The 26507-nt window shown below is 40.3% G+C and overlaps 1 protein-coding gene across 1 annotated transcript in view; it reads left to right on the top strand.

The window, feature by feature from the left end:
• The window catches only part of MERTK (MER proto-oncogene, tyrosine kinase), a 106323-nt gene that overhangs the window by 44417 nt on the left and 35399 nt on the right, over positions 1-26507 (top strand). The window contains exons 5-8 of the mRNA XM_014791617.2: positions 9899-9985; positions 12712-12827; positions 18246-18429; positions 26248-26399. Of these exons, the coding sequence (XP_014647103.1) occupies positions 9899-9985; positions 12712-12827; positions 18246-18429; positions 26248-26399 (539 nt within the window). The remainder of the gene's footprint in view (positions 1-9898; positions 9986-12711; positions 12828-18245; positions 18430-26247; positions 26400-26507) is intronic.

Raw genomic sequence — 26507 nt, 5'->3', positions numbered from 1 at the left:
ATCAGACCTGACTTGTTGGTGAGCTGAACTCCTAGATATGACAGTTTTCCACATTCTTATAGGCACCAATTTGATAACCTCATCTTAAGTTTTGCTGTTGTTTCTCTCTCTCAGTGATTCTGTGCTTACCAGAATCAAGTCATTTTCTTTATGAAAATAGGGACAAAATCTCCCCATCTCTGTTCATGTAGAACTTTTCCTCTTTGTAAATTTTCTCAGAAATTAGAAGTGTGTTTCTGTGATAAGATCTGCAAATTCTTTTAATACCCAAGGCTATATATGATTTGTCTCAGCTTGGAGATCTGATTTATTTCTAAATGGTGATATACCCTTACAACTGCCGTTTGTTTTGGGTTTCAAGTTCTTTACAGTTTTCATTTTACTTTCTTTAATTGGAAGATTTTTTCCTTTGGTAGGGAGGATAGAAGTAAAATAGACACTAAGCAGTTTATAGCCTAATAATGTGCTTTTTAAAATAACCTTTATTGGGATGGTAGTTACACGAAGCTACACATCTGATAAACTTACGTAGAGCTACAAACACACGCAAATAAGTCCATATATAATTGGTGAAAGCTGAATAAGCTCTGTGGATGGTACCAATGTCAATTTCCTGGTTCTGACAGTGTACTAGAGTTATGTAAGACGTTAACACTGGGGAGGTACAGTGAAGGAAACATGGAACTTCCTTGTATATTTCTTTACGTCTTTCTTTGAATCTATAATTATTTCAAAATAAAAGGTTTCTAAAAACTTTATTTTACATAATTATTTATGTTAAAAATGTAGAAAATTCAGGAAAGTATTTTCACATCTTATTACACATTTACAATTACAATGAAAACACTGATCTGATTCCTTCCAAACTTTTTCTATAAGTATATATGTTTGTGTGTATGTATAGATCTATATAAGTAATTTTTCTTTAAATTAGAATGATAATACATGTGCAGATTAATTGCAGCCTTTTTATTACACAAATAATATGTGAACGCATATTCACTGTAAAACTTTCAAACCATAGTGACATACTAAAGTCAAATGTGAAGGTCTCCCTCTAATCTCCACACTTTCACTCCTCTAGACAGAAGAAGCCAATGTCAACCATTGGTTCCCTTCCTCCCAGGCCCTTTCTAGTCCTTTAAATACGCTCGTATATGTGCATATACACATTGATCGCCAAAACATGTAGATCTTTCCATGTAGCTACTCATGGGCTTGTCTCATTGTTTGTGACAGTTGCCTCAGTGCGTGGATGGACCGTAATTTGTTTAACCACTCCCTTGTTGATGAACATTTAAGTTGTTTTAATTTTTTTTTTCTGTTGCTCATGCAGATATCTTTGTACCCGTGTGTATTTCTTCTCTGAAAACCTTGCTGGACACCAGTGCCTCTTCCATAACTCTGGTAGCTCCCCACCACATGGAGGCACAACCCTCTGCTTGTCTGCTTCCCCCTGGGTTCTTAATGTGTGATTATTACCTATTAGTTATTAATTAGTTTATCCCCATCACCCAGCACAGTGCCTGGCACATCAGAACCATGTGAATGAATGAATGAACTGATGAAGAAATGAACGAGTTACGAAACAGCCCCTCAGTCTTACATCCCTTCATTGGGACAAAGGGACATAGTGATCGTGAAGTAACTTGTATTTGTATCATTATTTTTGCATTTAAACTCTTTCTCATCTCTTTTTCTCATTTATATCTCTAACCAGTAATGTGAAATTAATAGAACAGGATTTTTAAATATCCATTTGCAGACCCAAAGGACTTCAGTAAGTCCAGGGAAAAAGGGCTCCGAGTGCAGGCTGCTGACTGCAGGGCTTGTACTGGATGTGTCAAGTCTATCAAGTCAGCTCCTAGCATCTGAGTTTTGTAACACTGTAAAAGAACTACATAAAAATTATTCTTATTTACATCAGTTTTTAATTCTGAGAACACTTTAGTGTGATACCTGAGCCCCTCCCAGAGGTTCACGTTTGGGGAGCTAGGTGAGGAGGCCGTTGTGATCTGAGATGCCTTAGGGGGACTTTGGCCCAAGCAGCGCCTCACCTGCTGATGTAAGGCTATGTCTGCAGGGAGTTGCCACTCTATCTTGAAATTAACTCGAAGTAAACTTCTGATCCCTTCTCCTGAGAGAATGTTAAGCAGGGAAGTGGTTTAAAGAGCCCTGATTGTTAAGACTGCGTTGAGCACACATGTTTATGAGCAGGAATGTCGTACACTTTTTCCCTCTTGATACCAGGTTTTTTTTTCTCTGTGATGTAAGAGCTGACTTTAAGAGACATGAGCAAAGAAGTACTTTGTCTAAAGGGCATTACTCTGAGTCAACAAAGCAGTCTCAAAGGTTACATGCTATATGATTCCATTTATGTAACTTTCTCCAAATGACAACGTTATAGTGACGGCAAACAGAGCAGCCCTACTCAGGGGTTGGGGTGGGGGTAGGGTGTTCCTAAAAGGGGTACTGTGGGGGCTGCTTCTTTTTGGTAATGGAACAGTTCTGTATCTATACACAAATCCGTACCTGTAATAAAATTTTATAACACTATACACTCCCCCCACCCCCAAAAACAAAACAAAAACTGGTGAAATTTGAATAAGGTCTGTTTTTTAGTTAATGGTATCATACCAAGTCACTTTCCTGGTTTTGATCATTGTGCTATGATTACATCAGATCTTATGATTAGGTGAAGAGTACACAGGAACTCTACTATTTCTGCAACTTCTTGTAAATCAACAGTTATTTCAGGGGCTGGCCCAAGTGGCATAGTGGTTAAGTTCGAGCGCTCTGCTTCGGCGGCCCGGGGTTCGCAGGTTCCGGTCCTGGGCACGGACCTACACACCACTAATCAAGCCATGCTGTGGCGGCGTCCCACGTATAAAATAGAGGAAGATTGGCAACAGTTCCAATCTTCCAAACAGCTTCCAAACAGCTCAGGGCCAATCTTCCTTACACACACACACAAAATATGTATATACGTATATATATATATTTCAAAACAAAGTTCTTTTTTTTTTTTTTTTAAAGAAGCACTTTGTTATGGGCAAAAACAAATCCCAAAATAAAGAGCAGAACTGCAAAATGCTTTTGCTGTGTGGTGTTTAATGGTGGAATGCATTAGAGGTTAGAGGTTAGGATCCCCAGCTTGGACACGTAGACTGATACCACTTTACCTCTGTGTGTCCCTGGGCAAGTTGCTCAACTTTATATAAAATAGGGATAATAACAGTGTCTACTTCTAGAACATTTACGAGGATTCAGTGAAATAATGAATGTAAAGCCCTTGGTACAGGGGCAACCTGCAGGAATGACTCAAATGCTACTTGTTATAAATTTTTTGTATTGTTTTTATATGCAGTAGTTACCTAACTCACTGTCGATTTTGAGCTTCCTTTCTATTGAGTGATAGACTTATGCTGGTCTCTCTGGTTTTTATTTTTTAAAAATACTTATATTTAAATCTATATTTAGAAAACAGTGAAGCTAGCTTTTATTTTAATTGGTGGGATATAGTTATTAATATTCATTGTAATAACAACAGTAAGAATAATAAGTAGAATTTATATAAATCGGTTCATAATTCTCATAATACTTTCTATAAAGATTGACTTTGAACCTCATAGCAAGCTGTGATAAAGTTAGGCATTTTTAATACTCATTTTACAGATCAGAAAGAAATTTGGAGCGATTAGGGGACCTACTTGCTTAAGGTCTAGTCTTTATATGGCAGCTGGAATGATCCTGATAAAACACATTAGATCATGTCAGTCTTCTGCTCAAAGCTCCAAGTGTCCCCTCCCCACTTAGAGAATGAAGCAAAGGCCTATCCCACCTCTTTCCTCTGCCTAGAACCTTCCCTCCCCTTCCCCTCAGTATAAACTTGGCCCATTTCCTCACCCAAGTCTTTCCTCAGAAAGCATTTCTCAAGGAGCCACCTCTGACCCGCATATTTATTTTTTTTTTTTTAATTTTATTTATTTTTTTCCCCCAAAGCCCCAGTAGATAGTTGTACGTCATAGTTGCACATCCTTCTGGTTGCTGTATGTGGGACGCAGCCTCAGCATGGCCGGACAAGCGGTGCGTGGGTGCAGGCCCGGGATCTGAACCCGGGCCACCAGCAGCGCAGCGCGCGCACGCAACTGCTAAGCCACGGGGCCGGCCCTGACCCGCATATTTAAAATCACAACCCACTTCTCCACCCACCCCTGACCCTCTGATCCTCTTCTATTTTTCCATAGTACTAATCACCTGCTGATAGAGCATGCTGCTAATTTATTAAAGTTATTGCTTCTCGGCCACTTCCCTCCATAAGAATGTGAACTCTGGTAAGGGCAAAGATCTTTGTTTTGTTCATAGATAGATCCCAAGTGCCTGGGAAAATGTCTGACACAGAGTAAACACTCAGTAAATATTTGTTGAGTGAATGAATTCAGAGCAGATAGTAAGTTCCAAGGTAATAAGCTACTTCATTTATGCAACATATTCTTCTATTTGTTGCCTCTTTTTGTAGAAAGGTGGACACTAGAAGCAAACAAGAAAGGACAGGATTGCTTAATCCAGAACTCAAAGAATTGGCCTAACTGCTCTTTCTTAAAAGTTGCTTTGTCAGCGATTCTGATTGTCCTTCCCTCAAGGGAACATCCTGTTCCTGAATGTTCCTTAAAATATCTTTCAGACCTTGTGTCAGAGTCTCTTTTTTTAAACCAGCGGAAGACCAAGCAAGAGGGGGATGAACCATCATAATGGAGCTAAGTGGGATGTAAGGCAGTAAGGGGGATGGCCCGCTGGAAGATGATGCGGCTCAGGGAGACTGTGGAGGCTCCCGGATTGGGGAACCTCAGGGAGAGAGTGGGTGGCAAGGTGGAGACTTGGGCGTGGTGGGAGGGGGTGGATGATTTTCTCGCCGGAAAGCCACAGGGTTTGGGCTATAAAACTTCAAGATCTATTCCAGTCTGGTGGTTATTGTTCACCCAGAGAGAGAAGAGGAACGTGAGGAGAGCTGTCTTTCCTAGTGCACGCTAGCTGCTATATTCAACCCAGGCTTATAAATGAGTTTCTAGTTGGGCAGCTAGTGCCATTAAATAAAGAAAGTGTAACTGAATACGTTAAGCAAAGATGACTGTATTTGGCCTTATGTGTCCATCTAGTTTTGGAGAAAGTTAACTTCGGTTTGAATCAGTTTCCTCTTCTCTCTCCTGGCATCTCTTTGGCCTGTGGGCATTCACCACCTCGGACCACGTGGAGAACTGCTGTCCTAGGTGGTTTGGCTGCTTCTGGGCAATTGGAATTGGTGTGGGTGCCTTGTGCCAGGGAATTTTCTACAGATTGTTCTCCTGACTTTGTATACACTTTGAAAAGAAACACAAAGAGGAAAAGTGACTTCCTGCTTAATCTAAAATCTTATCCCTCGTGAAGTGAAGCAGATTCACTTCCAGCGTTGATAAACCTTGCAGGACGGAAGGGCAGTGGGCCAGAATTGTCTGACTTTGGGATCATAACTGGATAACAGATCTCAATGAAATGAATTCATCCTCTCACTTTATAGCAGGCCCACTCTTCCCCTCACAACCAGTTGGGAATGTGATTTTTAGTTTGTACTCAAGTGTTTCCCAAGAGTTTTGACAAGAGAAATTGAAGTCAAATGACTAGTTTTAACCTGTAAATGTGTGCTCAAATATATAAAAAATGTAAGTTGTTGTGTAGCAACTGCCTGTATTTTCTGATTGAGCCAAAGCCTGTTTTTCTAAATATAAGCCAGGTTTTGCAAGTTTCACGGAGTCTGGTGAAATGGGCATCTCATTTGGGAGCCGATGACCTGCAGGGTTAAAGGTGATACTTCAGCCTGAAAACTGAAGTGTCGCAGGTCTGGCTGTGAAGTAGTGATCTGCAGCACAGGCCCCAAGCGGTGGCTTAGAGGGGTCAGTGTCTCAATCCTCATCCAGTGTGTGTCCTCTTTCCTAAAATCAATGCCTGACAAAGTGCCCAAAATCCAGATGCTATCCCACCTCCTCTTTTCCACCTCCTGCTTCCCTATCATCTCTCCCTCCCTTTACCAAAGACTCAAGACCTCTCTCTGGCTTATCTGGGGTCACTATGGGGCATCCGGTCTCAAATGGTTTGGTCTCAAGATCCATTGACAGTCTTAAAAATTATTGAGAACCAAAGAGTTTTTTTAATGTGAGTTACATCTATTGATATTTACTGAATTAGAAATTAAAACTGAAAACTTTTAAAACACAAGAATACTTAAGCACACATTCCATAGCTAACACAGCTATGACATCATCACACATCATACAGCCTCTGGAAAATTCCATCATACCTTCCGGAGAGCATGAGAGTGAAAAGGGCAAATAACATATTATTATTATAAAAATGGTTTTCACCTTGAGGACCCCAACAGCCTCTGGGATGCCCACAAGTTTCTAGACTACACTTTGAGAATGGCTGCTATAGGATATTGGCTCGGGGTTAAGAAATTTTCAGACCACATAGAAAATTCTAAATTTTGTTCAGCAAAGGAGTTGCCTTTCCAATAAATTTTTACTTTTTACATTTAAGAATTATATATTTTATTTTGATCAACTGTGCCCCAATACTACTTGTAAGGACAGTCTATCTAGAAGAAAATTTTTTTCCCATTTCAATGTATATGTGTATTTTTGTTGCCATGAAGTATCATAGGGTGATTAGTCAGTAACTTTCATACACACACATATATGCCATTAGGATAAAATTCTGCAGGGGAAGTAGAAAAGTCATGATGGAAAACTTCTGACTGCTGGGCAAGAATTGTTTCAGTGGGTAACAGTGGGTCTCCCATCCTAGTAGTGTGTATGTTGCATGGAACCCTTTAAAGGAGTTTTACTTTAAAATGTTTGGATATTCAGGGTACCTGAAATTATGTTCTTTGCAGCTGTTTAAATTATGAATAATTTAAGATGCAAACCTCAAAAAGTGTGAGAGGCTACATATGTGTTTCAGAATTCGTTAGGAGGAATACAAGCAGAAGATGTAAAGACTCCTGAGGCAGAGTATTCATAGGTGTCCTTTTACAGACGTGGCTAATGGGTTGGAAATAAATATTCCTCTTCAGTGAAATAAATATTTTTCTAAACTGTCACACAAACTATTAGCAGTTTCATCTGTCACTGGAGAGGAAGTGAGCAAATGTAAAAAGTGTTGGCTCCTACCTGGAATTTTAGTTTCTTAGCACTTGGAATTGTTCAGAGAATCTAATTAAGCAATCCAGTTTAGGATTTTCCTCCAGTCTGAGGGAAATACTCCTCATCTTGGAAAATGAAAATACCTGAAGTATCTGTCATATTCTGATATAACATTATTTTAGAGAAGTAAAAGGTCCCCATAGAATTTTAGGACAGAGATGCATAGGTTCCTTTTCCCCTTGAGGGGTCATGTCTAGTCTGCAGAACCAGGGCAAACTTCCATCTGGATGGAAAAGAACAAAAACCCCCCAGCGCTGATTTTTCTGTGCACTTCTAATCCCTCAGGAGAAGCACCCACATAAAAGGGATCAGATTTGCATTTCTTCCTAGAACTCTTCTCCCAGACTCGGTCCTCTGGCCACCTGGCGCAGCCTCTGTGCAGCATTTGCCACGTGGGCATCCAACGTGGCACAGCCTTTCTTGGCTGATGCCCGGCTGGGCTTCCCTCAGAGGCTTGTTCCCCTTTCATTTTTCAAATATTTAGTGACTCCATTAGTGACAAGTTTTGAATTTTAAAATTATCAGATGGAAAATTTCCTACCCAAGTAGATAGAAGAAAACAAAATAAGCTTTTCAGGGAAGAAACAAATGATGGTGTATTTTCAAGAATTTTATCTTTCTTTAATTCATGATTTGAACTTTGTGCCAGATGACGCCTTTGCATGCCAGAGATAGAGAAGTTTCCAGATTACACTAGATGGTACATGGCTGTGATTTTTAAAAATAACTTTAAAAAAAAATTTTTAGAATAGTTTTAGATTTATAGAAAAATTGTGGAGATAGTACAAGTATTTCCATAAACGCCACCCCATTCCCCTCTTATTAACATCTTACATTAATGTGGTACATTTGTTACAGTTAATGAACCAATACTGATGCATTATTATTAACTGAAGTCCATACTTTATTCAGATTTCCTTAGTTTTTACCTAATATCCTTTGACTCATCCTGCATTTGATCCAGTATTTAGTTGTCATATCTCTTTAGGCTTCTCTTGGTTGTGACAATTTCTCAAACTTTCCTTGTGTTTAATGACCTTGACAGTTTTGAGGAGTACTGGTCAGGTTTTTTATAGAATATCCCACAGTTTAGACCTGTCTGATGTTTTTCTCATTTTTCTCATGATTAGATTTGTGTTATATGTTTTGGGGAGGAAGACTGCAGAGGGGAAGTACCATTTTCATCACATCATATCGAGGGTACATTCTGTCAACATGACTTATCATTGTTGGGGTTGACCGTGAGCATCTGGCTGAGCTAGTGTTTGTCACTGTCTCCACTCTAAAGTTTTTCTTTTATTCCCCTTTCCATACTGTCATCTTTGGAAGGAAGTCACTATGTGCGGCCCACGCTTAGGGAGTTGGGAGTTAATGTTCCTCCTCCTTGAGGGCAGAGCACCTACATAAGTTATTTGGAATTCTTCTGCATGGGAGATTTGTCTGTTCTTCCCCATTTATTTAATCATTTATTTAGATCAATTTAGACTCATGGATATTTATTTTATACTTTGGGTTAGTGACAATCCAATGCTACTTCATTTATTTTCTTACTCAAATTGTTCCAGCTTTGGCCATTGGGAATTCTTTCAGTGGGCTCCTGTGTCTCTTTGCCATACCTCCATCACTGTGTGTGTGTATATTGTATGCTGTTTGTGTTATATTTTGCTCCAGGCTCATCTTACATGTTTCAATCTGAGAATCAGCCACTTCTCCAAGGAGCTCTGGTTACTTTTATTGGAGAATAGTATTAGAAACCAAGATCTGGGTTAATTCTCTTCCTTTCTATCTAAAATTAATGAATCAACTCATTTTTTTTTATTTCTAAGATGTCTTCAAACCTCTGAAATGATAGAATTTTTCTTCATTCAGCGCTGTCTTCATTTCGAGTAATAATAATGCCTTGTGTTTATATAATGATTCCTTATGAATTGACTGACTTTTACTATTAAAAAAGGATTCATTAACAGATCCTCTGAGGGCCGGCCCCGTGGCTTAGCGATTAAGTGCGCACGCTCCGCTGCTGGCGGCCCGGGTTTGGATCCCGGGCGCGCACCGAGGCACGGCTTCTCTGGCCATGCTGAGGCCGCGTCCCACATACAGCAACTAGAAGGATGTGCAGCCATGACATACAACTATCTACTGGGGCTTTGGGGGAAAAATAAATAAATAAATAAATAAATTTAAAAGCAGATCATCTGAAATTGTAAAAACTGTGACTTTTATCCTGCCGTCTCTGGTCTTCTGAAATGTCCGTAGTGTGAGACATAGTATGTACCGGGGGGCTGAGCAGCAGGGGACTGTCTGGGTGAGCCTCAGAAACCAGTTTTCTTGATATTGGGGCCAGCAGTTCCCCTACTTCCTTGCAGAAATTTAAAAATCTAAATGATACTGCTCTGGTACCTAACATCTCACCATCAGGGAAAAGTAAAGGATTTGAACGAAGAACAGGTGCCTTTTAGGCCCAGCGGTGCCTTGCTCCTGGTGCCTAGGGTTTAATCCCAGGTTTGTTTTTCAAACACCAGCACACTTTTTAAATGAACTCTGCATTTATGGCTTGAAGCAATGCACCAAGAAGTAAAAGAATGCCAAGTCAACCGCAGGACTCTGGTGAACAGCAGCCTGTTTTCTCTGTGGCTGCTCTCACGGGTCTCTTTCCACTCCAGGTCTGACTGAGCCAGCCGTCTTCAGTTGTGAGGCCCACAATGACAAAGGGCTGACCGTGTCCAAGGGCGTGCAGATCAACATCAAAGGTAAGCGGCGGGGCCAGGTCCGTCACGCGTGCGTGTGCTGGCAGCTGGGTGGGGAGATGAGCGTGAGCTCTGCAGCTAGCTGCCTGGCTTTGAGCCCTTGCTTCCCCACTGACTTCCTTGGTGGCCTTGGACAAGGTGGCCCTGTGAAATGGGAATAAATGCAGCAACTACCTATTCTTGAGGCTTAAATGAAATAATGCAAGTAAAAGCACTCCCACCAGTGTCTGGCACAGTCTTTGGTGAACAGTAGCTAGTTTACTTCTGCCGAGTCTGAGAAGAAAATAGGCTGAAATGTTTACCCTTGATCATCTTAGCTCTGGTTTTCACTTTTCCGTCTGCCACCTTGAACTAGTCCCCACTGCCCCTTGAAGAGCACCCCTGGGGGTGGGGCGGCTTTGGGCATTGATGAAAGGAATGGGCTCCGTCCTTCCCAGGGCAGCTGGGGCTGAATTCAGCAAGTCTCCACCAGCTGCTGCTCTGAGGGAGGGAGAGCAGGTCAGAGTCACTCTTCTCCGGGGCCCAATGCTCCTGTCCCTCCTTCTCCTAATCTCTTGCTCCCTCTGAGCTGGGATATAACATAATGGAAGGCATTATGTTTGAAGGAAGGTCCCCAAACTAGTGGAGACATTGCCATCCAGTCATCTGCCTCTTCCTCCTCCTTCTGTGGGATCAAAGGTATTTCAACCCAAAACTTGAAAGGAAAGGAAAACATAAAAGTAAATGCTGTCTTTTTATCCCTTTTCAAATCATCTTCCTTACACCCTCTCATAGAAATTCAAGCAAATTTTATGTTTTAGTATTTGTTCTTAATTTAAATATTGAGAAGCAAATACTGAGTTCATATTCCGTTTGGTCTTATCCTTAGAGAAACAACACGAAGAAGAAGCAGAATGTGTGTAATAATGCGTTAAAGGTTGGGTAATATACAGCAGGGGATTCAAAATTACAAAAGGAGTGATACTTTAAAAAGGTACTGACGTTTAGTTTCAGCAAATCAACTCGATGAAGGCGATGAGAGGGCATTTTCTAAAGTTCATGGGAAGAAAAAACTGAGCGCACTGGAAGTTACTACTGGAGGAACTGTATAACTTCCTTCCTTCATGACGAATCCCATTATTACAGTTTTCAAAAGACATGTTGGGAATTTCGGGAATTCATGAGTGGGCGTAAATTTATAAAGACATTTTCATAAAATATAAACATCTTAAAATTTAAAAATCCATAAAATGAGAAGCACTTTAATTTTATGCTTCATACAGAAGTTCAGCTATGATTTTTTTTTTTTTAAAAATGCTATTTCCAAAGCTTATGTTTTTTGGCTTTCATTTATTTAAAAATTTATTTCAAAGCAACCAAGACTCCCTTCTTCTAATCTGTTATTAAGTATAGTATATGTGGCCGTATTTTGATCTGGACAGGCAGTTGTTTTAGGGCAGTTCTACAAATAATCTATATAGGGAAGAAAGTCAAACAAAATGCTGACTCTTTTCCAGTCACCAAGTTGCATGTCTACTCGTAAAACCGAAACTCCTGAACACGGTGCTCAGTGCACGCTTAATCTGGTCACAGCCCTGCTACCCCTTATCTCCTGCCCATCCTTTCATCTATCTGTCCCCTTTAATAAAAAGGGCCTTTAACTGTGCCCGGGGCCCTACAGCCGGCTAAGTGATGACCAGACTCCCCAGTCCCTGGTGCTCACGTGGTCTGCTCGCTGCCTCCCACAACCAGCCTCCAGTGTCCTGTTGAGGGACATGAGCTCTGGGGTCAGACAGAGTTCAAGTCACCGTTCTACTGCTTACAGCTCTGTTACCTATGGCAACTTTTTAACTTCTCTGATCCTTAGTTTCCTCATCCGTGAATGGGAATTGTAAGACTACCACTCTGATAGGCTTCTAGTAATGATTAAATGAAGTCCAGAAAGTGCTGACACATAGTAAGCACACAGAAACATTAGTCATCACTTTTGCTTGTAAGTGTGAATGTCACTATTAATTAAGAGTTAAATTTAGCAGAAGAAAATAAGATCCCCAAACTTTGGATCCTTCTTAGATTCTAATTGAAATACCTATCCACTTCCCACAAGTGGCTGAGGTCATCGCACGGTCATTGTGGTATCCTCTCCCCTCTCCCCACCATGCAGATACAGTTGGCTCTTTTGCTTGAAGTGACTCACCTGTTTCCTCAGCCTAGAAAGCTTCTCCTCCCCCTACACAAACACACACACACACACACACACACACACACACATGCACACAAACGCACACTCCCGTGGCACTCCTCTCTTCTTGGCACAGGGCACTCTTGTCCTCGGTTAATGTGAGTCTCCTCCACTGGGCTGTGTGCTCCTCAAGGTCAGGGCCGTGGCTCTGCACCCCCATTTAGAGCGCTCGTGCCCAGCAACGTGCCCGTACACAGTAGGATTGTGAACACAAGCTCGGTGAAGGAAATGTGTGTCTCCACATCCTTTTCCAGCTGAAAGTTCTCACTTCATCAGCGGGCAGGAAAGCATTCCATTTCTCCCGCCCGGGCAGCTGTCCTGTCGCTGGAAGACCCATCTGTAGGCTGATAGCATTACCCTCAGGCCTAGGGTGGCTCCTCTTTAAAACATGTTTAGTTTTCTAAATCTTAAGCAAGGGAAACAGGCTTGGTCTTAATGTGTGTGTTTGGTAGCTATGGCCTCCTGTGGTTTATAATTGTGTTTGTGTACGTCTTTGTTTTTTACGTAGCAATTCCCTCCCCACCAACGGAAGTCAGCGTCCACAACAGTACCGCACACAGCGTCCTGGTCTCCTGGGTCCCGGGCTTTGATGGATACTCCCCATTCAGGAACTGCAGCATCCAGGTAAACCTCCAAGATGAAGACGGAACTAGCTGTTTGGTGCTCGGTGGGTTTGCCTGATTTTTCTTCCTCCTGAGGATGGGCGCTGAGAGCATTCAACACCTCCATTCAGAGTCCCTTGACCTCCCCACTGCTCGGTGTCTGCCGTGCATGTGCCATGTTGTGGTACTCAGCCCCAAGATGCTGCCTTCTGCCTGTGTGTGGTCCAGGGCCCAGCCAGAAGGGAAATGTTTTCAAGGTAGAATGTCATGAGACCAGGGAGAATTAATTTTTAAGGCGCAAAAACACATCTCTACATTACGACTGGCTTGTGACCAAGAGTTCAGGAAGCCAGGTACTCCCCAGCCTGGATCCTCTGGGCTGGTGGCCATGAAGGACAGACGGGCAACCATGAGACAGGTCATCTTCGCTGCTGAATGTGGCACTGTGGCCCGGGGCTCCCAGGGAAACCTGGGGATTACAGGCCTTCCAGAGTCTTCACCCACTACCTAAAATTGGTATAAAAAAGTGCTGCTAAGAAACATAGATTAGTCACCCTAAGATGATACCTTGCCATGATGTAGGCTCTGCTCTGAGTGTTCATTTCATAGAAGTGGAAAGCAATAACGCCACCATTCATTGAGTGCCCACAATGGCCTCAGGACTTTGCAGACGTTATCGTACTTACAGCCCACGCCAGCACTGCAGGCTCAGAGTGCACACAGAGCCTGTAAGTGGAGAACCGGAATTCAAGCCCGCAAAGCTCTGACGCCCAAAGCAGCGTTCAGAGCCTTCTCCTCCAAGTCTCAGGAGAGACATTGTGGGTGAGAACAGGTAATTGAACACGTGTGGAATATCCGCTGAAAACACGGGTGGATTCTGCCTTGTGTTTGATCATACAATAGGGTCAGGAATTGTTATTGTTCTTAGTTTCATGAATGTCTAGTCTTATTAGAAACAAGTTAGCCTGACCCAGGCCACTCATGCCAACTCAGCTTAGACAAATGACTTCCAAAGTATTTTATGTGTTGACAGCCAGAGTTGTTTTGTTTTGTTTTTTCTAAATATATATATATATTTTTGTGTGTGTGAGGAAGATCAGCCCTGAGCTAACATCCATGCTAATCCTCCTCTTTTTGCTGAGGAAGACCCGCTCTGAGCTAACATCTATTGCCAATCCTCCTCCTTTTTTTCCCCCAAAGCCCCAGTAGATAGTTGTATGTCATAGCTGCACATCCTTCTAGTTGCTGTATGTGGGACGCGGCCTCAGCATGGCCAGAGAAGTGGTGCATCGATGCGCGCCCGGGATCCGAACCTGGGCCGCCAGCAGCAGAGCGCGCGCACTTAACCGCTAAGCCACGGGGCCGGCCCCGACAACCAGAGTTTTTAATACCAGATGGAATTAGTTTCTCTGGTCTTATTGCCTCCCCCTCTCATCTAACAGCTCTTCCTTCTCTGAAGGGTAAAAAACATGTATTATCCCCAAAATAGCCTCAACCCTCACCTCACCACCCCCAGCCTTGCTTAATTCTTGCCCAACTTTATTTGTAAACCTCCCAGCTACCGGTAAGTGTTAGGAATTCTTATTGTGTCTACAAAGTCCTCACCAAGGATATCCTTTTTTAACAGGTTTTTTTGAGGTATGTTTCACATACCATAATATCCACCCATTTAAATTGTATAATTCAATGGTTTTTAGTCTATTCACAGAGTTCTGCAACCATCACCACTAATTATGTCTATATTCCTAAGAGATCTTGGTCTGTAGTTTTCTTGTGTTAGATTTTTCTGGTTTTGGTTTTGGGGTGATACTGGCTTTACAGAATGAGTTGGGAAGTGTTCCTTCCTCCTCTATTTTTTGGAAAAGTTTGTGAAAGATTGATGTTAATTCTTCTTTAAATATTTGGTAGAAATCACCAGCAAGGGCATCTGGTCCTAAGCTTTTCTTTGTGGGAGGGTTTTTGAATGCTAGCTCAATATTTTTACTTGGTATAGATCTATTCAAATTTTCTGTTTCTTCTTGGGTCAGTTTTGGTAGTTTGTGTGTTTCTAGGAATTTGTCCATTTCCTTTAGGTTATCTAATTTGTTAGTATACGGTTATTCATAATATTCCATTACAATCTTTTTCTTCTTTGAGGTTAGTAGTAATGTCTCCTCTTTCATTCTGGATTTTAGTAGTTTGAGTCTTCCCTCTTATTTTTCCTGGCCAGTCTAGCTGAAGATTTGTCAATTTTATCGATCTTTTTGAAGAACCAACTTTTGGTTTTGTGAATTTTTTCTGTTGTTTTTCTATTCTCTATTTCATTCATTTCTGCCCTAAACTTTATTTCCTTTCTGCTGTTTGCTTTAGCTCAGTTGTTGTTGTTTCTTGAGGTGAAAGGTTAAGTAACTGATCTTAAATTTCTTCTTTTTTAATATATGCATTTATACTATACATTTCCGTTTAAGCACTGGGTTAGTTGCATCCCATAAGTTTTAGTATTTGGATTTTTTTTCCCATTTATCTCAAGTATTTTTCTCATTTCCTTTATTTCTTCTTTTTCTTGTTGATTATTTAGTAATGTGTTGTTTAGGTTTCACATGGTTGTGAATTTCTCAAATTTTCTTTCTTTGTTGATTTCTAATGTTATTCCATTGTGTTTGGAGGATGTGCTTAGTATGATTTCCATCCTTGGAAATTTATTAAGGTTTGTTTTATGGCCTAGTATTTGTTCTGTCCTGGAGAATGTTCCATGTGCATTTGAGGCGAAGGCATATTCGGCTGTTGCTGGGTGGAGTGTTCTGTATGTCTGTGAGGTCTAGTTTGTTTATGGTCTTGTTCACTTCTTCTATGTCCTGTTAATCTTCTGCGTAGTGGTTCTATCTGTTAATGAAAGTGAGGAATTGAGGTCTCAACTATTTTTTTTTTGAATTGTCTGTTTCTCCCTTCAGTTCTATCAGTTTTTGCTTCATGTATTCCAGGGCTCTGTCATTAGGAACAACCAGGCCCTGTTTCCATAAATGGGGACATAACTGTCTCTATATATGGATGTAACTGAAACATGGACTTGCCCTTTTTAAAACTGCTGCTGAGTGGTACGAAGAGTCCAAGAGGACTTGAGGCTCCTTTCCACAGGAGGATGGTTACCTTCAGGGAGACTTTGAGGAAGAGGACTGCCCCCACCTTGAGAGAGCGGGTCTCAGGGTGGACATGAGGTGGAGTAGGGTGATTGGAAGTTCTGAAAACACCGGGTCACCCCTGAAGGTGGAAGATGGTCACACACAAGCTTCACCTGCTCTCTCTCTCTTTTCCTTGGTGTTGGGTGGCCATGGCATGAGTGAAAAACCCTGTGACTGCCAAATTGCAGGCCCCTCTTACCCACCTTGGATCCTGTGGTGCCAGACATAGTTATTCTGTCTTTGCCCCACCAGCGAGCTTAGCCTCCTTCACCCTCTCTCCTTTCCATCTCTGATAGGGTTACCGAATTTAGCAAATAAGACTACAGGACACCCAGTTAAATTACATGAGCAATTTTGTGACATACCTATACATATAATTATTTGTTGTTTACCTGAAATTCAAATATAAGTGGGTGTCCTTTATTTTCTCTGGCAGTCTTAGTGGAGTTAGTCAGGACTGGCTCTCTAAGTTATACTGTTATATTCTGTTGAGTAACTGTGTATTCCCATTTCTGAGGGAACCAAGTACAGTTTGTAGCAGGTTCCCAATTCATTACAATTTTAAACTCTGACTTGGTGACAAATGAATGTTTTGGATCAGATTCAGATCCACACACTAGCAGGACACACCCTCTCACTTCCTTTGGTCCTGATGTTAGCTCTTTCTTCGCCCATTTTTAGGCTGCATACTCCATTTCTATTTTTAATTCTCTCACGTACTTCTTGCCATTACGTGCCGTGTTTTCTCCTAGTATCCACTGAGAAGGACTGTTATAGAAACCCCATCTTTTTCCAGAACCATGCTCTCAGTGAGTGTCCCTGTGCCTGGAAATGCTCCACATTTGCTCCGGAAATGGGGCAGGGGTGGAGAGCCAAAGGTTTCCTCGACCTTAGTTTCAGTGGTTGGTCACCAGGAAGTAGGTACATTCTGTAAACTGAAGAAACAAAAAGTAATTTCTGCCAAGAACCACCACCAAGATAAGCACACAGCTCCTTGTTTCTCCTCTGGTGGCTCCGCAGGCCAACTGGTGCCTTCTTGTCACCCATTGGAGTCTGCGGGTCTGAGTCAGAGGAGGGACTCGGCCCCAACACCACCCTTGTGGTATTCACTAGTGGATTTGGAATTCCGAAATGTTGATTCGTGGCCCCTTGGCCTAAATTTCAAACACGTATGTCCTGAAATAACAGCATTGTGTATCCACACCCCATAATTGCAAGCCCATTATTATCAGGAATACATTTGGTGGGTTTAAGACTTTTTCCCCAAATTGTTTGTGGTTGCATCTGTTTAATCCAATACTATTTTGTCTTTTCTGATTTTATAAGTACTATATACTGTAGAAATTCTGAAAAATGTATAGTGAAAAAAAAACCTCTCCCTTATCCCCATTCCCAGACAGGAGGTATGCTTAAAGAAAACGGTAGAAATTTCACCTAGGACTAGATTTTTGCTGGGAATCCCCCCCTGTTGCCTCTGCATACAGAGGACGTCTGAAGAGGGATGTGGAGAGTCTGGTGGCGTTTATGGAGGGCAAGATGAAGAGAAGAACTCAGAGGAAAGAGCTGATATGTTTTAAAGAAAAGTTTGTTGGGTGAGGTACATATGACCCTTTCCTATGTCTCCCCACCAAAAAATGTCATAAAATCTGAATTATCTGTGTATGGTTTTGGAGTTGAATTTATATTAGGGTAGGAGTGGGGCTAAGAATAAAGGACACGCTAAAATTAGCCTCAAGGCAAGAGCAGAGTTCCTCAGGTTATGTAATGAAAAGAAATACAGATTTTTTTTTTTTTTAATCAAGTATTTCATCTTCTAAAGTAGAGTTGGGAGATGTTTTCTTGAAAGAGCCAGATAGTGTATATTTTAGGCTTTGCCACCACGTACGATATCTGTTGTCTCTGTTGCATATTCTATGAAACAGCTGCAAGAAGTTATCAAGAATTGAGGTGGTTCTGAGAGAGGAAGGGCTACTTTATTTTATTTTGTATTATACTATAAATTATAGTAATTATAATATTATAATAATGACTGTTTGCTCTGTTACGTGCCACAGTGAGAACACTTATTTTAGGTATTTTCCCCAGGTCTTCAATTGTTGCTCAAGTAGCATGAGTAACACACAGTAATGCTGGGGGGGGAAATTAGTAGGTGGCCCGAAAGGAAGCAGGTACATCCCCTCAGAGGAGAGGAAGGGCCGCGTGCGCCGAATGTGTGAGTGCCCCACGTCTAACATTCCTTCCACCTGACTAATGCCTGGTCCACGTTTTTGCTTTTTATTTAGGTCAAGGAAGCTGATCCGCTGAGTAATGGCTCAGTCATGATTTTTAACACCTCTGCTTCTCCACATCTGTATCAAATTGAGCAGCTGCAAGCTCTGGCTAATTACAGCATTGGTGTGGCCTGCATGAATGAAATTGGCTGGTCTGCAGTGAGCCCTTGGATTCTGGCCAGCACGACTGAAGGAGGTACTTCCTGGAGTTCAGAATGAATAGTGCCCCTGATGGCATGTGGGTAAACAAATCCTTCCCAGTGGCCTCATTTAGAGTAAATTTTGCTTTGTGTGGTCTTTGTCTGTGGAGGAGAATTTTATCAAGGTGGCCAATGAAAATGGGAAGGAAGATATTTCCTTCTATACTTTAAAAGGGTTTAGTGGCAAAACTTACTATGTAAAAGTATGTTTTCTTTTACATAAGAAGGTATTAATAGCAGCATACTCTTTATAGCATATACTTTTTTTTTTTTTGCTAAGGAAGATTCACAACGAGCTTTTTTTTGCTTGAGGAAGACTGTCCCTGAGCTAACAACTGTGCCAATCTTCCTCTTTTTTTGCTTGAGGAGGATTAGCCCTGAGCTAACAACTGTGCTGATCTTCCTCTTTTTTTGCTTGAGGAAGATTGTCCCTGAGCTAACGTCTGTGCCGATCTTCCTCTATTTTGTATGTGGGTTGCCACCACAGCATGGCTGACAAGTGATATAGGTCCACACCCGGGATCTGAACCTGTGAACCCTGGGCCGCCAAAGTGGAGCGTGCCGAACTCAACCACTAAGCCACAGGGCTAGCCCCAGCATATGCTATTTTAATTAAGATATAATAATATAAAATTTATTACTCATAGTATCAAACTCAAGAGAACTAATGAATGTGAAGGTGGCTAAAATTCACAGCACCTGCTCTGTGCCAGGGACCATGTTAGATGCGTTACATGCATTATTTCATTAGATCCTCATAGCAACCCTATGAAGTAGGTAATGTTATCTCTATATTGTCTTGCTCATAGCAACTTTTATTTACATCTTTAAACTTTAAAGAATTTTCTCTATGCTGCTTTTGATTTCGGAGATTTTTTTCCTTTTCTATGGATATTGGAATGAATATTGTAGTTCTGTTAAATTTGAATTGCACAGTTTCTATCATTTCTCAATTTAGAGCTCTAGATCACTCAGAACGTTTCCTGCCCTTAACTCCAGCCTCACATAATCAGCTCTAGTCTTAATGCAGACTGTGGGACACGTCGGGGACACAAATTGTTAGGGCTTAATCCTTGCACAAATGAAACTAGTGCCAAAATTGTAAAATATCTTCCTTTCTCAAATGAGAAAGAAAAACTTATAAGAACAATTCCTATATGCTGTGTTTAATTTTCACTCATTTCAAAATACTTTCCGATTTCTGTTTCGCTTTCTTCTTTGACCCATTAGTTATTTAGGTTTGTAACTTAGTTCCAAAATATTTGAGGGTTTTCTAGAGATCTTTGTATCATTGATTTCTAATTTCATTCTCTTAGGGCCAGAGAACATAATTTGTATCACTTGAATCCTTTTAAATTTATTGAGACTCATTTTATAGCCCAGAATATGTTCTCTCTTGATAAAATGTTCTGTGTGCACTTGAAGAGAATGTATATTCTGCTCTTATTATATGGAGTGTTCTATAAATGTCAACTTGGTCAAGTTGGTTGACAGTGTTTTTCAAATTGTATTCTTACTGATTTTCTGCCTACTTCTTCTATCAATTATTTAGAGAGGGGCATTGAAATCTGTGGTTATAGTTGTGAATTTATGTATTTCTGTTGGCAATTCTAGCAGGTGTAGCTTCAGACATTTTGAAGCTCTATTTTGTGGATAAATGTTTAATATTACTGTGCTCTCCTAATAAATTGGCCACTTTATCATTATGAAATTATTTCTTTATCCTTGGTGATACTATTTTCTGTGAAATCTCCTTTGTCTGAGATTAATATAGCCTTTCTTTTGATTACATGGTATGTCTTTTATTCATAATTATTTTTAACTTATTTATATCTTTATATTCAAGATGTGTTTCATATAGACAGCATATATTTTGGTCTTGTTTTTTAATCCATGTATAGCCCCTGGCTTTAAATTGAGGTATCTAACCCATTAAAATATAATGAGATCATTCATATGGATAGGTTTAAATCTATCATATTTTCTATCTGTTCTGTCTGTAATTTGTTCCCCTTTTCTTCCTTCTTTTGGATTAATTGAATATTTTTTATTCTATTTTATCTCCTTTATAAAGCCTTTATAAAGCCTTGTTGGCTTATTAGCCATAATTCTTTTTTTCCCTTCTTTTAGTGGTTGCTTTAGGGTTTATAGTGAACATGTTTAACTTACCACCGTTTACCTTGAAGTGATGTTATACCACTTTATGTATAGTATAGGAACCTTAAAATAGTGCTTCCGTTTTTCTCCTCTGGATATTTGTGCCATTGTTGTCATCTATTTTACTTTTACATATGTTCTAAACCCACACTACATTGTTATTATTTTTGTTGAGACAGTCAGTAATCTTTTAGAGTAACATGTAATTAGGAAAAAACGTATGTTTGCCCATGTAGTTACCATTTCTAATGTTATTGATTTTTGGTGTGGATCCGTATTTCCATGTGGTATCATTTTTCTTCTTCCTAAAGGACTCTTCGTCATTTCTTGTAGGGTGGATTGTGGTGAGGAATTCAGTTTCTGTATGTCTTTGAAAAAAATCTTTATTTTACCTTTGAGGTATTTTTTTTTAACCTTCATTTTTGTAAGATATTTTTACTAGATATAGAATTCTAGGTTCACAATTTTTTCCTTTCAGTACTTAAAAATACTCTACTGTCTTCTTGCTTGCATTGTTTCTGGTGAGAAATCTGTGGTAATTCTTAATTTGTTCCTCTGTATGTAATGTGTCATTTGTCTCTGGTTTTCCCTTTATATTAATTTTGAGCAATTTAATAATGCATGATGATGGGCCGGCCCTGTGGCTTGGTGGTTAAGTGCGCGCGCTGCGATGCTGGTGGCCCGGGTTCGGATCCCGGGTGCGCATCGAGGCACCACTTCTCCGTTCATCCTGAGGCCGAGTCCCGCATACAGCAACTAGAAGGATGTGCAGCTACGACATACAACTATCCACTGGAGCTTTGGGGGGAAAAAATAAAATAAATAAAATCTTTAAAAAAAAAAAAAAAAATAATGCATGATGGGCCTTGGTATAATTTTTTTTATATCTCTTGGGGTACATTGAACTTCTTGAATCTGTGTGTTTGTAGTTTGCCTCAAATTTGAAAAATTTTGGCCATTATTTCTTCAAAAATATTTTTTTTACCACCTCTCTGAGGACTCCAATTACACATATATTAGATCACTTGAAGTTGTCCCACAACCTACTGATGCTCTGTTAATTTTTTTCCCTGCTTTTCTCCCTGTGGTTTATTTTGGATAGTTTCTATTGCTGTGTCTTCAAATTCACTGATCTTTTCTTATGCAGTATCTAATCTGCCATTAATCCTATCTAGTGTATATTTCATCTCTCACTTTGTAATTTTTGTCTCTTTTTTTTGTACCTTTCATGTCGCTACTTAACTTTTGTACCATATGGAATACAGGTTTAATAACTGTTTTAATGTTCTTGTCTGCTAATTCTAACATCAGTGTTATTTCTAGGGCAGTTTTGATTGATTCTTTTACATATACCTATTATGGATAGTACTTTCTAATTTCTTTGCATGCCTAGTAATCTTTGATTGGATTCCCGACATTATGAATTTAACCTTGTTGGGTGCTAGATATTTCTTTATTCCTATAAGTATTGAGGTTTGTTTAGGGGCACAGTTAAGCTATTGGAAAAAGTTTGATGCTTTTGGATCTTGCTTTTAAAATTTGTTAGGCAGGACCAGAGCAGTTCTCATCTAGGGTCAATGATTACCCACTATTGAGACAAGACCATTAGGTATATCCTACCTGGTGCTCCTTGAATCATTAGATTTTTCCAGTCCGATTGATGAGAACAGGCACTATTCCTGGCCCTGAGTGAGGCCCAGGCACTGTTATCTTTAATTCTTTCATATGCTTCTTTTCTTGTCTTCTTTCAGAGTCATCCTAGTGATTCCATAGCCCTCTCCTCGGTATTTGTGCTTCTTGGTTTACTCCCTCATTTTCATGGAGCACATTTTTTTCAGTTAACTCCAGGGAGAGTATGTGTAAAAATAAAAACTATGATGGGGCCGGCCCAGTGGCGTAGGGTTAAGTTTGCGTGCTCCGCTTCGGCGGCCCGGGTTCGCGCGTTCAGATCCTGGGCGCGGCCCTACGCACCGCTCATCAAGCCATGCTATGGCAGGTGTCCTATATACAAATTAAAGGAATATTGGGACAGATGTTAGCTCAGGGACCATCTTACCCAAGCAAAAAGAGGAAGATTGGCAACAGATGTTAGCTCAGGGCAAATATTCCTCAGAAACGAAATGAAACCCAACACAACACAACCCAAGCCAACCCATGAGAACTTGCGTGTATTTGTGTCATACTGGATTGATAATTTTTCCTCATATAGAATTTTAGATTGGAAATGATTTTCCCTAAAAATTTTAAAAATATTTCTGCGTTTTTTTTTAGCTTCATGGGTTGCTGTGGAGAATTCTGACACTTGAATTTTCTAGGTGAACTGTTGTTTAGTTTTACTTTTTAAAGTATCTTTTCTCTTTAATCATGGTGCTCTGATGGTCTGTGATGTGGAATTTGTTTCAGTCGTCATCATGGGCATTCAGTGGCTCTTTCAATTTAGAAATGCAAGTTCTTTGGTTTTGAGACTTTTTCTTATACATTTTTTTCTTTGAAAATGGTCTCCTGTTTTTCTGTACAGAAATTGTGTTAGACAGTTGTTAGACCTCTTCGATTGCTTCCTCAATTTTCTTTTCTCAAATTGGCCTCTTTAATTTTTCTTCTACTTTCTTGGAGATTTACTTGATTTGTCTTCTAATTCTTCTATTAAATATTTTATTTTTCTTATATTGCTAATTTCAAGAGTTTTCTTTTTCACTGACAATTTTTTTTGGTTCTCAATTATGAGAACCTTTTCTTATCTTTGGGTATTGTTAATTATCAGTTTTGTTTGTTTTTTAGTTTTCTCTAGTTCCCCGGCATTGGCTTTGTCTCCTCTGAGCCCTCTGTCCTGTGTGTTGTTTTAGTCCCTGATATTCTTGAAGGAGGCTTGCCTGACCTCTGGTGACCTTCCACTGTCTGCTCCTACTGAAGAGTAAAGAACGAGCAATTTGATTGGAAGCTCTGTGAGCATGGGCAGGGCTTGTAGACTTCACTGTCAGGTGATTGGCAGTGACCTAAGCGTATGGGTTTTCTTTCCTCTTGGACCACACACTTTCTCTAGAAAAGGAGTCTCCTGTCCCCTGCCTCAGGAATATAAACATGGCTGCTGATGTTCTAGGAGCTGGGTGAGCAGGAGGGGTGAGATGGAGTCCTCCTCATTCAGTGTACAAACTTGCACTTATTTCCCCAGTTGTCAGTCTGGCCCCTCATTGCACCTCCATACTGCTGATGCCCGAGTCCAGAGACTTTTCGGTTCGGAGAATAAAGCCCCCTATCTCCTGTGGGAATATGAGGGAGTACTTCCCCGGTGTGTGGGAATAGGTTAGAGCCATCTCAGGGACTGACCACTTCCTGATCAGACTTTCAGTCTTCCAGTTTCAGTACCTGGGCCCACAGCTTCTGAGCCTCTTGATGCTTCTTTGGGGAGAATCGGCTTGCTGAGCTAATTACACCTTCTTCATCTCTTTTTCAGCTTTCAAATATATGTTGAAATTTCTCTTCCACTGTGGACTCTTCTTTACCTTATGAGTTTATACTCTTAAATTCCTTACTGTCATCATAGAGGGGTTTTAGGAGGGAACAGACACAAAGACGTGTTATGTCAGCCATGTTTATCTGTAAACTCTACAACAAGTTTGACAGCATGTGACTCATTTCATGGGCACAGCTTTCGCTGTGTGACATTTCCTAACCTGCAGTTCATTCAACTGCTCCTGGAATCAGCAGAGATGAAGACGGTTATAGTACGCTTTTGTTTTCCTTTCAGATATATTAGAAAAATATAATTTAATCTCCCCTAAATACAACTACAGGCACTGGTTTAGTATATATTATTCCATCTGTTTTTATTCTTTCTCTATATAAGACACTTATTTTTTTTTATTTCTAAAATGGATCATTGATGCGTACTTTTTTGCAATTTGATTTTTCCCTCCATTAGGTATTTTTTCATATCAGTACACATGATCTACCTAATTCTTTTCAGTGACCAGGTAGTAAGTATTCCATTGGAAAATGTAGCAAAATTATTATTTCATAATTACTGATTGAGCATTACATTTTTTTTTGGTCACTGTTATGTTTCAATGAATAAAACAGCACCTACAGAAGAATTTTTCTAGATTAAATTCCTGGAAATAAAATACTTGGTCAAAGAGCATATTATTTTTGGTTTTAAAGATTTTATTTATTTATTTTTTTTCCCCCAAAGCCCCAGTAGATAGTTGTATGTCATAGCTCTACATCCTTCTAGTTGCTGTATGTGGGACACGGCCTCAGCGTGGCCGGAGAAGCGGTGCGTCGGTGCATGCCCGGGATCCGAACCCGGGCCACCAGCAGCGGAGCACATGCACTTAACCGCTAAGCCACGGGGCTGGCCCTATTTTTGGTTTTAATAGATATGGTCGAGTTGCTTCCTTCCAGAAAAGAATGTAGCAGTAATGATCTTGACCTGTTTCCCCAATTATTTTGTACATATATATATACATACATACTTTTTTCCCATAGTTCTTTAACTTTTATTATCCTTTCATCTTTGCAAGAGATAACAGACATTTTGACATAAAGTGGGTTTGTGACTTAAGCAGAATTTACTATAAACCAGAGAGTGAAAACCAGTGCTAGACTACATTTTGACGTCTAGCTCAGTAATTAACATTTGACCCTCTGATCTTCAGTAGTGAGATATCTTACATATATATACATTTTTTAAAATTTATTGACTGATTAGCTCTGTTCAGACCATCAGGAACGGCCTCTGGACTTTAAAATGGTGACTTCCTCAGCAGTGTTCCCTGCCTCATACATCTAACGTGACATGGAACTGATCTCCAATCAGTAATGTCCCCCAGGTTTCTGTTGGAGAACTCTGTTCAGAGTTGTGTCTGCTTTGCTTCCCCGGGAGGAGTCCACAAGCCCCGCCCACCTCCTTCCCTGCCTTCCTCTTCTTTGTTGTTTTAGTTTGGAAAAGGCTTACTTTTTAAAATGCATATAATATCTCTATGATCCTTAATTGAAAAGAGGGTGAAAATCTGCTATTAATTTCAGTCTTATTTGAGTGCTTTCCATAGAACATTCAAAAACCAAGAAGAGAGTGAATCTCTATGTGCTTTTCTTTGTGGTTCTTCATCCTTCTCCCCTTTTTTTTTTTTCTATTTTATTGAGGTCATAATAGTTTATAACATTGTGACACGTCAGTTGTACATAATTTGTCAGTCACCATATATATGCCCCTTTAACCACTTATGCCCACCCCCCATCCCTCTTCCCCTCTGGTGACCACTAATCTGTTCTCTTTGTCCACATGTTAGTTTATCTTCCACATATGAGAGAAATCATACAGTGTTTGTCTTTCTCTGTCTGGCTTATTTCGCTTAACCTAATACCCTCAAGGTCCATCCATGTTGTTGCAAATGGGATGATTTTGTCTTTTCTTATGGCTGAGTAGTATTCCATTGTATATGTATACCACATCTTTATCCATTCATCAGTTGATGGGCACTTGGGTTGCTTCTGCGTCTTGGCTATTGTGCATAATGCTGCAGTGAACATAGGGGTGCATAAGTCTCTTTGAATTGTTGATTTCAAGTTCTTTGGATAAATGTGCAGTACTGGGGTAGCTGGGTCATTATATTTCTATTTTTCATTTTTTGCATCCTTCTCCCCTTGTTCTTTTGTAGCCCCATCAGTGGCACCTTTGAACGTCACTGTGTTTCTGAATGAGTCTAGTGATAAGGTGGACATCAGATGGATGAAGCCTCCAACTAAGCGGCAAGATGGGGAGCTGGTGGGCTACCGGATATCTCACGTGTGGCAGAGTGCGGAGACTTTTGTAAGTCTGAACTCTAAAGGAGCGTGCTTGTCTCCTTGGATTTACTTATTTAACACTGTTCTCGTTATGAGAAGACCAGATATGATTGAGTTAGACAAGGCACCTTTC

Source organism: Ceratotherium simum, chromosome 40, assembly GCF_057802395.1.
Source record: "Ceratotherium simum simum isolate JZ-2026a chromosome 40, ASM5780239v1, whole genome shotgun sequence".
NCBI classification, from domain to species: domain Eukaryota; kingdom Metazoa; phylum Chordata; class Mammalia; order Perissodactyla; family Rhinocerotidae; genus Ceratotherium; species Ceratotherium simum.
The sequence above is the reverse complement of the archived record's forward strand: the minus strand, read 5'-3'. Positions and strand labels throughout refer to the sequence as shown.